Source organism: Colossoma macropomum, unplaced genomic scaffold (genome assembly GCF_904425465.1).
Source record: "Colossoma macropomum unplaced genomic scaffold, Colossoma_macropomum, whole genome shotgun sequence".
NCBI classification, from domain to species: Eukaryota; Metazoa; Chordata; class Actinopteri; order Characiformes; family Serrasalmidae; genus Colossoma; species Colossoma macropomum.
Genome location: NW_023494809.1, coordinates 4681907 through 4696839, shown reverse-complemented (window position 1 = coordinate 4696839; position 14933 = coordinate 4681907). Strand labels below are relative to the sequence as shown.

Sequence of the window (14933 nt, the reverse complement as noted above, 5' to 3'; positions counted from 1 at the left end):
AAAGAAAAATATGTTTTCAACTTTTAGTGTAAGTTAATGTAGCATTATTTCTTTACAAATAATATTGGAACGTTTCTGTTGGCTATAAAATGCATGTTGAACCTGTGATTGGTCAGACTGTTTTCTTCCACCTCTGATTGGTCAGAACCTGCGGAAGATGGAGGGTGGTACGACTGATGATCCAGCTAGAGACCTAAATGAGTTACAGAATGCAGACTGGGTGAGTTTTGATATACGTCCCTTTATAAGCATCATGGTTATGACATCATATTTACATTAACATATTTATGTGACCGCCCATTCAGCCTACAGCAGTTTAGCCCCACCCATTCAGCCTACAGCAGTTTAGCCCCACCCATTCAGCCTACAGCAGTTTAGCCCCTCCCATTCAGCCTACAGCAGTTTAGCCCCTCCCATTCAGCCTACAGCAGTTTAGCCCCACCATTCAGCTACAGCAGTTTAGCCCCACCCATTCAGCCTACAGCAGTTTAGCCCCTCCCATTCAGCCTACAGCAGTTTAGCCCCACCATTCAGCCTACAGCAGTTTAGCCCCACCATTCAGCTACAGCAGTTTAGCCCCACCCATTTAGCCAACAGCAGTGTAGCCCCAACCATTTTGTCTGCAACAGTTTGGCCCCACCCATTCAGCCTCCCCAGTTTAGCCCCACCCATTCAGCTTGCAACAGTTTAGTCCCACCCATTCAGCCTACAGCAGTTTAGCCCCACCCATTCAGCCTACAGCAGTTTAGCCCCACCCATTCAGCCTACAGCAGTTTAGCCCCACCCATTCAGCCTACAGCAGTTTAGCCCCTCCCATCAGCCTACACGTTTAGCCCCTCCCATTCAGCCTACAGCAGTTTAGCCCCACCATTCAGCTACAGCAGTTTAGCCCCACCCATTCAGCCTACAGCAGTTTAGCCCCTCCCATTCAGCCTACAGCAGTTTAGCCCCACCATTCAGCCTACAGCAGTTTAGCCCCACCATTCAGCTACAGCAGTTTAGCCCCACCCATTTAGCCAACAGCAGTGTAGCCCCAACCATTTTGTCTGCAACAGTTTGGCCCCACCCATTCAGCCTCCCCAGTTTAGCCCCACCCATTCAGCTTGCAACAGTTTAGTCCCACCCATTCAGCCCACAGCAGTTTATCTTTGGCTGTTCTCATTGAAGTGATGTGAAATGTTGTTCCTGCAGGCAGTTTGTAGCAGCTATTGAATTAGTGGGTAAACAATTAAACGTTGTGCTGCTCCTGGCTGTCAGGAAGCAAAAGGATCCAGATATCCTAAAGGAGCAGCTAAAGTTTATATGTACTTAACAGTTTGTTCTGTACATTTCAGTCCAGACTGCTTTGAGTGAGGCAGAGTAACAAAGTCAGCTGATTTAATTCTAATTGAATTAGATCAAGAAGAGATAATGATCATATAAAAATGGATTATGGTATTTTCTGTACATAAAACCACACAATGTTTTATGAAGACTTCAGAAAAAAAAAATAGAATATTTAATATATTTGTTTAAATGTTGTTTCTAAGTTTGTGAATGTATTCTCTCCTGTTCAGGCACGGTTCTGGGTGCAGGTGATGAGGGACCTGAGGAACGGAGTGAAGCTGAAGAAGGTGCAGGAACGTCAGTACAACCCCCTGCCCATCGAGTACCAGCTCACACCCTACGAAATGCTCATGGACGACATCCGCTCCAAACGCTACAAACTGCGCAAGGTCATGGTAAGTCAACACAAGCACACATACTGTATATACTGCCTGCAGAAAGAGCCACACAAACAACCAGTTTGGATTCCTCGCTGTAAAGCTGTCAGTGTGGATCAGGCAGCGTCCAGAATGAACCAGTCAGACAATAACACAGCAAATTTCTCCATGTATTCCATATAAATCATTGTTCTTAAATTAGCAGTGATTTTACACCCTGTCAAATTAAATAAGATTTAATGTAAGTAGGACTAGGTAATGAAAATTGGTATGCAAAAGAACGACCAAACATCCTGGTTCTACTGAGTACCGAAAAGCTTTAAAAAATCTGTGCCTACTTTTTATACTGTGGATGAAAAACTACACCATCTTGAATTAATTGTTTGAATTATTTTGAAAAAGGAGAAGAAGAAGACAGGAGTCTGACTGGTTCTTTGATGCACAGAGAGTGAAGAAAGAGCACATACAACCAAAGGTGCAAAATACAGGGGGTCCTGATGGGTCCAGGACCCACTGAGTAACAGCTTGGAACCCCTGAATGTTTCAAAATCACAATTTTGCAGGGGTCTGTGAAAATATTTACGTATGACATTATTCTGCCTGTTAGGGAAAAACAGCTCGCTCAAATACAGATGCAGGGATAGTTCATTGTCTAGCTGCTTCACCCACAATCAGTGAGTTTCTGTCTTAGGAATTCTTAACTAAGTAGGGTGGCGCTGTAGCAAATTGGTTCACTGAGTTGGTCCTTCATAGCTGAGCAACTGTAACTAAGCTCAGGATACCTAAGAAATACTTCAGAATATGCTGCAGAACATTTGTAACTCTGAAAACTTGGCCAATTTCATAAGAGTGAAAAGAGTGAACTGTTACTGATTTCTCAAACCGGAGACAGAAGAGGAGATGTGTATAATCTCAGTTGGTGTGTGGAGGAGCGCATTACCAAACTAGAAAAGAGCATTTCTAGAAGAAGAACTGTTAAACCAAACATGTTGTCGCCATCGAAGCATCAGTGCCGCTATGGTGTTAGCAGCCAGCCAACGTTGGAGTAGCCTGACAAGATGGGACCCCCTGAATATTTTGCACACTGCATATAACTGTAATGCCTGACAGTCACTGAGGTACAAGGTCTGACTGTATTTTGTAAAGTAAGGTAGATGAAAACAGTTCCTTGTACACTTAAACCTTTACAGTAGTATTTGCGAATAGATCATCTACTTGTTTCATAGCTTCTCCAGTTTTACTGCGCTATACTGTATTACCAGGGATTGGAGGTGGAAGGCATCTCTAACAGTTGCTAAACGTTAAACATTGCTGTTAACCAGCAGAGGGAGCTTGTTAGCATTAGCTTAGCTAGCATGAACTCTGCTCACCACAGAACATGCTCACGTCTGGCTAACCACAGCACCGACACGAGTTTAGATATAAATGATTCGATATGAGTGAATTATCTACTATTGTCATCATATCTTCATCGGTATAATATTGATTTAGCATTCGAGACCTAAACATCGAGCCGGACCTTCTTTCTGAGTGTGTGTGTGTGACGTTAATATATAAAGACATACTGTGTGGTCTGAAAACTCCAGACTCCACACTTCTGACTCTTAAATGACTATTTCAGGATTTACAGGGCGACTCACAGCAGCACAAGCTCAAAAAGTGCCACACACCACAGTACAGACTTGATTCTGACCAATTGCTGTTCTGTTGAAACAAGTGTAGATGATAAAAACTGTCTGAGAGAGTAAAAGTTGAGTAACCTGTTTTCCAGCCTGCTCTGTTTGGCACTGTAGCGTTTTGGCTAAGCTAATGAGAGCTTACTTAGCAGGCTAAACCAGCTACACAGCACAGCACGGGCTCGGTTCTAGCTAACTGATGCTAAAATGACCCCCAGAGGATATTCTGAGAGCGCAGAGTCGAGTGACTGGTGATGGAGTGAAAGATGAAATCAGGCATGTTCTGTGGTGAGTGGAGCTCTTAGCCATCGCTGACCTGCTATCATGCTTAGTTTTTCTGAGGTTTTTCTGGCTCTGAGATTTTTCCCCTCGTAGGCCCAGTCCCATTTCTTCTTTTTACCCTACCCCTTGTTTTCAAGTGTCACCCTAAACCCTTGGAACTGAGTTATAAGGGGTAGTGGTTGAAATCGTCCCCATCAAATGGGACCCTCAAATAAAAAGAGCATTACTTCATTAACAGCTACTGGCGCTGCTCTGTAGGCGACCCTGCCAGTCTGCAGTGACAGCAGAGGAGGGTAAAGTTCAGCTCCTCACTGCTGGGCTTTAGTTACATTTAGAGCTTCATATGCCTTCAAAGAGGGGGGCAATTATTTATTATCACCCACCCCTAATTCTTCAGTGATATGAAGCTGAAGTCAGATATTCACCAGCTTCTTGTTTGAATTTTCCTGTTCCACCTTAAATGGAGCAGCAGTTACAATTTGGCGCTTCAGGCATCTGAACTGTTGGACTATTTAAGGTGGAACGGGAAAGTTAGCTAGCTAGCTACTGAGACATTAGCATACTACTAGTGATTTTTTTTATTCTTGTTATAAAGAAAACAACCATAATACACTGAAATGACATTAAACTAAGATAATACAGTGGTTATTGTAATTTTTTAACTGAGAAAATTCTCACATTTGTGCGTTTCTGTGGTCTCTTGTTCTCCATCTCGCCGGTTTTTCTTTTTTTCTCATATCACTCTGTTTGGAGTCTCTGAAAAACCTCTGTTTGGAGGGTCATGTAGCCCCAACACTTCGCTCTACCCCTCTATCTCAACAAAAATTGGGACACCTTAACCCTAGACATGAACGTGCAAAACAGAGGGCTAAGTGGTAGGGGCGAGGGGTGAAATGGGATTGGGCCTTTCTGTCAGCGCCACCTATCAGTGAGCTCCTGCACCACCAATTAGTGACCCCTATAAAATATATATAGGTGGAATGTGTTTATTTGGCCATTCAGAATGGAATAGAAATTTGAAATTCTAAAGTTGAAATACTGTCATCATTTATAAATACGACACCTTACCTTATTACTGCTTTATCTCCCAATTCCCCCAGCTGCCAGGTCAATTAATACGATAATTCGGATGAAACATTTGATCAAAAACGAGATTTAGGGGGCTCCCGAGTGACGCAACCGTCTAACCGTCTTGGCCCTATCATCAGGAGATCGTGAGTTTGATCCCTGGTGATGCTACAGTCATCCGTGTCTGGGACTCCAGGATATCCAAGGTATCTGGATGGGTAGGATGGCCCCCCCTTGTCTCCCCATCACCCAGCGCAATGCCAGGCAGCACAGGCATCTGTTTGCTGATGTAACAGGACTGGCTGTTTGCGTTCTTCTCTGACCGCATTGAGCTGTCCAATGGCGCTTCACAGGTCTCTGAGGAAGCCTGTGCAAGCTTTCGCCCTCCTAGTGCTGATGGTATTATGTGATTAGGGGAGCCCTAACTAGTGGGAGGAATTGGATACGTCCAATTCGGGGAGAAAATTGGGAAATTGGGTTCATCTCCATCAACATTTGGATTCAGTTAGCACCAAAACTGGCAATTACCAGGTAGCCAGTTAGCTGTCGTCCACTGCTGCACTGAGCTATACACACATACTGAATCATTCTCATCTCGCTTTTTTAAACTACGGCATCAGGGTCAGTGGTCACCAACCCTGGTCCTGGAGATCGACATTCAGCAGAGATCTACCTCCAGCGGTGTCCAGTTCCTGCAGTCTAAGCTAATTAACTTCGTCAGAAGGCCTTGATTGGCCAGATCAGAGGCATCAGCATTAAGTGAAGGGAGGGGTGCCATGTTGGATGTAGGCTGGAACTAAACTCTGCAGGAAAGTAGATCACCAGGAGGAGGGCTGGTGACCACTGATCCAGGTGAAGTGATTCATGTGCCAAGAAAAGAGGAAGATGAAATTCTTATTAATAAATAATAATTCATTCTGATATATCTTTGTTTGTCACAACTAGAATAAAGGTATCGGAATAAGTATTGTTCTAGTATCGGTATTGAATTCAAGGTATTGGATCGGTATCAGTATTGAACATTTTCAAACAGTACCTGGCCATAGTGGTGAGCTTTAAATGAGCTTCCAACACTGGCCTTCTTAGCCATACCGTTACCATACCGTTATTTACCTTAACGATGCTGTCTGGCCTGTTCTGTTTGTGTGTTCTTGGGTTTGGTCAGGGTGGTATTATTTAATTACATATGTTTTTTTTCTTGCTAATCTGCTTTTTTATGCTTTGTTGTTACAAACTGGGCAAAAGGATCCTGGTGGTATTGATGTATTTCAAGCCTCAACTGTAAAACTATTCAAAAACACTTACCATAAATGGTGGATAGTGTTACTTACCCTTCTGTGACACTTTGTCCAGTTTTTTGAAAGCAAAATGAAGGAGAACTGGTAACGTCAGAGAACAGAAGGCTACCTGCCACTGTGAAGACGACAAAAGCTTTCAGTTGAATTTCCTTGGCCGGGCTTTCTGTCATCAAGAGAAGAAAAGACCTGAGAGAATGCATTTTTAACGTGGTTGACGGAAATGTCTTCTCCCAGATGTCCATTCTTGCACAGAATGTCTAATGATTTTAGTTGTTTTTTATAGAATCTGAAGGCTTTCTTGTGTGTACTATTGCTTTTTTACTGCTTTACTGACCGAAAGTGAAAAGAACATCATAAAACCTGTTATTCCAAATAAAGAAAAATAAGAAATAAATTAGATTTGCATTTTGGTACAGGATGACCACTCAGGGCCATGTAAGAAACTCAAACCTCTCTGGGCAAATGAAACTGGTTGGATTTGTTGTAAAATAGACCATAGAAAACAGAGAGGTAAAGAATGCCGGACACTGAAAGGCCAGAAACATGAGATAATTGTGTATGCTATGTGAAACTGACCATATATAGTGGTTGGGTCAGTAACGTGATCCTCAGCAATGTGTGAATGGTCAGTCACGACATCCTCTTTCTTTAGCTGATTTCAGGTTTTGTGACAAATTCAAGACTGCACCCAGCAGGGGTACACTGGGGTTCACCTCCACATCCCTTTATGTCTAACTGCTGTTGAAACATTATTATTATTATGGGATGTTGTTTTTTGTTTTATGTTATTCTTCTTCTCTTCTCTTTTATTATTCTTTTTTTTCTGCCGGATTTTTCCTGAGTAACTCGTCCCGCAGTTTTCGAGATATCAACACTGATTGAACTCCAGATTGTCCGGGCTGATTGTGTGGTTTGGGCTTGTATACAGCTTTTTGATTGGATGCGTGGTTTCCTTGTAACAATGGAATTTTGTGGATTTTTTTCCCATAGGAATGAATGGAGTGCAAAAGTTTTGGCATCTTTCTTTCTGTCACAATGATACAAATACACTAACACACACACTCAACACACACCACACACACACACACACACACTGAACACACCACACAACACACCAAACACACACACACCAGACAAATGCACACACACATTTTGAAGGTAGCAGTGTTTTTAAGGTGGCACTGGATTTAAGGTAGCAGATTTAATGTAGCAGGAGATTTAAGGTGGCAGTGGACTTGGGCAACCATAGAAACCACCAACTGATTAGCAGCACCATAGTACCCCCTGTGATACCATAGCATGCACTTAGCAACATAATAGCAACCACCTAGCATGAACATAGGAACACCATAGCAACCCCCCTGGGATACCATAGCAACACCATAGCAACCACCTAGCAGCCACTTAGCAACACCATAGCAACCACTTAGCAACATCATAGCAACCAACTAGCAACCACATAGCAGCACCATAGCAATCAGCCAGCAACACCAGAGAAACCACCACAGAAACTAACACCAACCTAGCAGGAAGTGGGAACCATTTAAGCTGTGCAGCCGTTCTGCGTTTCCTTCAGTGAATGTGAGAATGAGAATCATTAGACCTGCACATGTAGTGATCCTTTCTTTCTGTGCTTTGTTTGCAGTTATTATGCTCGATTCACTGGAGGAATGTGGCCTTTCAGTTATATAACATCTGAACCTTCAGGGCCAGCAGCCTCCAACATGCACGCAGTGTTGGTCAATTTCATTTCAAAGTGAACGTGACGGTTGGCGAGGCAGCCAGGAGCACCTCAAATCTGGAACGAAGACAAATCATTAGGATTTATTGAAATTTGTGAAGACATAGTGTAAACATACAGACTGCTCGTCAGGTTTATTCCAAACGTGTTCTGGTAACCCATTAACCCAAACTCTAACAACAGGCTAACCAGCCAGGAGCTGAAGAGAAACACCTAGAACACTGTCTGGGGGTGCATGACTGAGAAACACTGTATATATTCACACACCTGTCTTCGTTTCTCAGGTGAATGGAGACATTCCCCCACGGTTAAAGAAGAGCGCACATGAGGTCATCCTGGAGTTCATACGGTCCAGACCTCCTCTCAACCCTGTGAGTGACATTCAACAACACCTCTCACAAAATAGGAGCACCCGTGTTGTAAGGACAGGGTCCTGTACCTTGTTTTATGGGAATGGCAGAAATACTGTTTCTTTTTCGTCCCTGAGGTTAAGGTTAGTGTTAGGTTTAGGGTTAGGATTATAAAATTCATATTACATAAAGGTCTTTACATGTAAACCATTGCTGTCGTAACAACACCTCAAATTTCTGAAGCATTAACTTTACAGGAAAAGAACAAACTTAAGTTTAACATTTAATTCATTCATCATAAAATGTTCATACAGTGTGAAGAGCAGCTGGTGTTTTCAGTGGTGCAGTTTTTATATGATAGGGCTGATGTAGATACATATGGATCATCCATTGTATGATATCCTTGTGTTCTTTGTATTTCTATTTGCGTTTCCATTTCTGTTGTTCTTCATTTTTCACATGATTTGAAAATGCCAGCTGGCCTTTAAATTGTGTGAAAATTTCATGATGAATAGACCAATAGAAATTGTCCAACATGTCTTACAAGGTTGTTATTTTGGAGATGCATTTTATTCATACAGCAACATTTATAGTAAAGCAATAAGCCATTATTAATGCTGATCGATATAAACAAATATTCCGCCAAGAAATGTAGTTCCTTTAGAGTTTGGTATTGTTGCCAAGCAACCATGGACCACTGAATGAGGAGAACGTTTGGTCGCCCGTCGCTGTATATTACAGTCATTTCATGAATTGTTTAACTTTTTGTTGTAAAATAATGAACATATGATAACACAGCACTGTTTAGTGCAGAAACTTTCGCTTTATAAGAACTTTTTGGTCTCCAAATCACCACCAGGGGCTCCCTGCTCCCTACATAGTGCACTATGTCGGAGTTTAAATACTGGATCCTGCAGCCCAACAAGGCAAAATACAGCTAAGAAACAGTCATTTGGGATTCAGACACATCCACACTCCATAAATGATGCACTGTTTGGCTGTAGAGGCTAGAATTTCTAAAGGTTCATAGCTAGAACACTATTTAGGGAGTACGGAGCCGTTTGGGATTCAGCCTGGGTTTGACACGACTTCTGACTGAAACAGGGACATTTGAAGTGTGTAAAACATTCAAGTGACATTTTTAGACTTTCATTCTGCAGGTAATCATACAGTAAGTACTTTAAATCAAGTCTGTGATATTAATGATGGAGTTGTTTAGGCTGTTGGCTCTTTTAGCCTGTTAGCTAGCTGACCAGCCTGGTTCTAGTTAAGAACATAAGTTATCAGCCCCTCAATTTAAGTGTGTGCGTGTAGGTGGCAGCGCGAAAGCTGAAGCCTCAGGTTGAACATCCTCCGAGCCTCCACGAGCGCATCCTGGAGGAGATCAAATCTGAGAGGAAGCTCCGCCCAGTGTCACCTGACCAGATCCGCAGGAGCAGACCGGGTAAGACATACTGTACACACACATACTCGAATAACAGATGCTTTATTTTCACTTAAAGCCTCTTATTCTGTCCTTTAAATTGACAGTTAAATGTTGTCAATTTAATTCATTTAAATTGACAATTGAGCCACATAATGTCAATTTAAAGCTGCTCGTTGAGCTCAGCATCATCACTGCTGTGCCGCATTCCAGACACACTGGAAACGGTCAGTTAAATGTTCGTGTCAAAGCTGTAATGAGACAGAATTGGTAATATTTGTCTCCATACATTTACATTTATTCATTTAGTAGATGCTTTTTTTCAGAGTGACATACAAGAATCTGCACCTAAAAGCCCCATAAGAGTGAACAGGACTGATATCAGATTAAATTTATGCCTTTACTATTTATGCAAAAATAAAATAATAAACAATGTACGACCCCATTTCCAAAAGAGTTGGGACGCTGTGCAGAATGTAAATAAAAAACAGAACGCAGTGATGTGCAAATCATGTGAACCATATTTTTAAAGGAAAATACTACAAAGACAACATATCAAATGTTGAAACTGAGAAATTTGATTGTTTTTTGAAAAATATATGGCCATTTGGAATCTGATGCCAACAAAACGTTCCAAAAAAGTGGGGCCTGTTTACCACTGTGTTTCATCACCTCTTCTTTTAACAACACTCTGTAAGTGTTTAGGAACTGAGGAGACGCTGCTGTAGTTTAGAAAGTGAAATGTTTTCCTGTTCTTGTTTGATACAGGATTTCAGCTTTTCATCAGTTCAGGGTCTCCTTTGTCATATTTTTATTTCATAACCCTGCAAATGTTTTCAGTGGTGACAGGTCTGGACTGCAGGCAGGTCAGTTTAGCACCTGGACTCTTAATACGGAGCCATGCTGTTGTAATTCATGTCGAATGTGGTTTGATATTGTCTTTCTGAAATAATCAAGGCCTTCCCTGAAAAAGACGTCGTCTGAATGGCAACATATGTTGCCAAAACATGTATATATTTTTCAGCATTAATGGCGCCTTCACAGATGTGCACATCACCCATACCATGTGCACTAATGCCCCCCTATACCATCATGAACACTGGCTTTTGAACTGTGCACTGATGACAAGCTGAGTGGTCTTCCACTTCCCCTCAGTCCATTTTAAAGGAGCTCGGGCCCAGAGAAGGTGGCAGTGTTTCTGGATTCTGTTTATATTTGTTTTCTTCTTTGGGTTTTAGAGTTTTAACTTGCATTTCTGGATGCAGCGATGAACTGTTTTCACAGACAGTGGTTTTCAGAAGTGTTTCTGAGCCCATGCAGTGATTTCCACTACAGAATCATGTCTATTTTTAATGCAGTGCTGTGCAGCATATACTGGTGTTTAGCCTTGTCCCTTGCATACAGAGATTTCTCCAGATTCTCTGAATCTTTTAATGATATTATGTACCGTAGATGATGAAAAGCAAAAGTTCTTTGCTATTTTATGCTGAGAAATGTTATTCCTGAATTGTTGCATTTGCCTACTCAGTCCCTAACAGAGTGGTGAACCCCTCCTCATCTTTACTTCTGAAAGACTCAGCCTCTCTGGATGCTCTTTTTATACCCAGTCATGTTACTGACCTGTTGCCAATCAACCACCAGGGTTTTTTAGCATTTACACAACTTTACCAGCCTTTTGTTGCACCGTCCCAACTTTTTTGAAACATGTTGTTGGCATCAAATTCAAATTGGGCAAATATTTTTCAAAAAACAATAAAATTTCTCCGTTTCAACATTTGATATGTTGTCTTTGTGCTATTTTCCTTTAAAAATGTGGTTTACATGATTTGCACATTGCTGCATTTTTAATTATTCTATTTTTATTTGCATTCAGCACAGCGTCCCAACTTTTTTGGAAATGGGGTTGTAATTGAGCACCAGATTTGGGAGAAAGGAGATTGAAGTCAGTCTGATCTGCCAGCCACACTTGAAAAACCTGCCATGTTTTAACGCCCTGGTTGTTTTGCTCTTGCAGTATTTCGGCCGCTTAGCAATTCTCAGAGTTTTGACTCCTCAGGTAAAGCTGTGTTGACTCCTGCTATCTGTCCCCTGTTGTTATTGGCCCGTTTGGTTGTCCTTGGTGCTTTGGTTCAGCTTTTGGTGCAGCACATCTGCCATAACATTCCATGCTTTGGTGTCACTAACAGTTCAGCTGAGGCAGCACTGTTCCAAAACAGAGGAGATAACTTTATCTCTCCGTAGCTTTAATTAGTGATAAATCACATCTTTTGGCATAATAGCTGTTGTTGCCAGTCTGTGCTCACCAGCTGGAGCTCTTCTTATGGCTCCTCTCAGCTTTCGTCATGCCGTTGCCATGGTGAGGCCTTCATATGTTTGTGTTCGTGCGCACGTGCCGATGCTTCCATCTGTCTTCTAATAGGAAAAGTAGCTGCACATGGAAAGAGTGTAACTCATACAAACAGCCAGATGGTACAGTCCACAGATCGAAAGATCCAAACGCTTCATTTCATGAAGATGTAGACACATTCAGTCATTCAGGGTGGTTTGGTCTGAAATGCTCTCTTCTAAAGATGCTTACAGAGTCAGAGCTGTTCACAGTGGTGGTGATAGGAACCAGACGTCTGAAGAGCTTAATGCCTCTAAAAGGCCTGAAAAGTATTTTTTTAACCCTTTGATGTTCTGCTTATTTGGGAGAGCACATTTTGAGTCACTTTATATGCCCTAAAGTGCCATCTCGACCGTTTGGTAGACGTGAATATTTTAAAAACTGTGTGGTCAAAAAAACGGAAAAAACAAACACCAATTGTTTTTATTATTGCCCAAAAAAAATTCCACAGCTTTTTTTGGTGAGGACATTAAAGGGATAATAAATGTTATTTTAATTTACATTTTATCAACACAGTACATATAAACTGCTCTTTTTGGATAGTGAATAAAATATTTACTGTCTGCATTTGCATTGGGACCCCTGGTTCTGATCACCACCACTGTTTAGAAACGTCAGTTGACAGAAGTTTCTTTACAATGAACCATTTCACATGGAACCACTCTGAATGACTTTGTTAACATCTCAGTGATCTAATTATGCAGAATTTTTTTTTAAAATTGGTGGAATTCCCCTTTAAATGACCCACAGTGAATTTTCCTGTTCAGTTACTGTTTATTTGTTGAATTTAACATTTTGGAAACAAAAATGGAACATATAATGTGGCCTGTGCAAAAGTTGTCACTTTTTTACTTTTTTTAATAAAAGTAGCAAATAAATAGAAATTGTGCACTAAAACTTGCAGAAACATTGTCCTATTTAAGTGTGCTCTCTGTAGGGGATGTGCCGAGAAGCTTATGTCAAAATTTCTCGTTGAGATTTAAACAAAATCATCCAGACTGGTTTGAAATGGTTAATTTGGTTAATTTGTAGAGAAACTTAGTGACTTAGATTTGTTTACAGTGGTGCTGATAGGAACCAGACGTCCTGATGTCCACAATGCAAATATAGCCAGTTTAGTTACTATCTAAATCACCAGTGAACATGCTTTCTGAGTTTTTATATATTTATGTATTGTTGATGGTAAAATAGTGTTCAATCTGAAAAAATAAGTTTAATAAGTTTTCTTTGGTGACTGTCCAAAGAAACCCACCATAAATTGATTAAAATAAACTGATTAAAACACCTTTTAGGCCAAAACTTTTATCACAAAACTACTGTTAAGCAATGTCTCAGTCATCAGGCAGTGAATTCATAACCCTTCCATGTAATAATTTCCTGTGAGGGAGCTTTTAGAGGCTTTAAACTTTTTAGACGTCTTGTTCCTATCACCACCATTGTGAACAATTTCGACTCGGTGGGTTTCTCTGGATTTTACGCCACTCTGAATGATTTTGTTGACACGTTTACAATTTAATTATGCAGAATTTTTGAGAAATCGGTTTAGTTCCCCTTTAACAGGCCATGTTACACACTTCTATAACCTAAGAATAGCTCAGCCAGTTTGCATTGAAGTCCCTGTAGTTACTGAATAATAAGCCTTAGTATGTAATAAGCCTGAGATTTTAAGGGGTTAAAGGTACAATAAGAAAAAAGTTCTTTAGTGCTAAGGCATAAAGAGAGGTTGGAAAATGGTTGTGCAAAAGTTCAGTGAGACTTTTTTATACATAAATATTAGAATATTATTTATTAACAATGAGTTTCAAGTAGAAAAAAATAAATCGATGACGAATGCAGAATATGATCTCTCTTATACTCAGCAAAGAACGACCTTCCAAAGAGAGCTCTGCTTTAAAAGGGTCAACACAAGAAAAAATGACCAAAATGATCATCTGAGCACATTGTGATTTACACCTGCAGTGTGTGTGTGTGTGTGTGTGTGTGTGTGTGTGTGTGTGTGTGTGTGCTGGCTTACAAGTGCTTGTGGTCTCCCTCTCCGACACACCTACACTCCTCTGTACATACAGTGTCTGTGTTTACCTGTGTGTGACTGCTCTATGTCGGTCTGTGCAGACATGTCCACCCCTGACGCGGCGAGGAAAGCGTCCAGCACGCTCTCGCTGGCCAACGGCTCGTCCCTCCAGCAGAGCGGCGCCAGCGGCTTCCAGAGGAAAAGGCTCCAGGCGCCCACGCTGTCGGAACTGGACAGCTCCGACTCAGACGTGAGCCAGTTTTGTATGTGTTTAAGGGAGTATTTCACCCAGAAATGCTAACGTGGCTAGCTGTAAACGAAAGCTGGCAGAAAGCTAGTCTTGGCCTCAGAAGCTCCGCCCACAAATACACAGACCAGGTGATTTATATTGTATGCCACAACAATCAGAATCTTGTTTACACTCTCACTGATCCACACTTACTCACTTTTTGCTCTGTAAGTAAAACAGTAAACAAGCGTATTATATTAAAGCTAATAAGTGAGATTTGTTTGTTAAAACTAAAAGTATCATTATGAATTATGAATGATTATAATCATTATAAACAGGCTAAGATTTGGTGAGTGTGCTCTGCTGCGAGTCGCCCTGTAAAGCCTGAAATGATCATTTAAGTTAGAGGCGTTGGTTCGGGAGGTTTTCACAACACGTCGTATGTCTGTGAGTATTAACATCACACACACAGGCTCAAAAAGAAGGTCCGGCTCGATGTTTGGGCCTCAAATTATCTCGAAATCAGCATCATACTGATGAAGATATGATGACAATAGTAGATAATTCACTCACACCCAAAGTCCAAAGCACCACCCACAGTACAAGATGTTCCTCTGCACGTGGCGTGCAATAAACATTTTCACCAGAGGGGTCTCCAGATCCCTAAATCATACATAGTGAAGCTTTAATTGAAAATATCTAAGTCGATTTCCGTTCAGATGGCAGAATGGCCACTAGGGGGCCTGCAGAAAGAGGTTAAACAAGT

The 14933-nt window shown here is 41.3% G+C and overlaps 1 protein-coding gene across 1 annotated transcript in view; it reads left to right on the top strand.

The window, feature by feature from the left end:
- Positions 1-14933, top strand: part of spire1b (spire-type actin nucleation factor 1b) — a 50066-nt gene that overhangs the window by 28320 nt on the left and 6813 nt on the right. Inside the window, exons 5-10 of the mRNA XM_036558361.1 lie at positions 146-220; positions 1557-1721; positions 8053-8139; positions 9433-9562; positions 11556-11597; positions 14040-14188. Of these exons, the coding sequence (XP_036414254.1) occupies positions 146-220; positions 1557-1721; positions 8053-8139; positions 9433-9562; positions 11556-11597; positions 14040-14188 (648 nt within the window). The remainder of the gene's footprint in view (positions 1-145; positions 221-1556; positions 1722-8052; positions 8140-9432; positions 9563-11555; positions 11598-14039; positions 14189-14933) is intronic.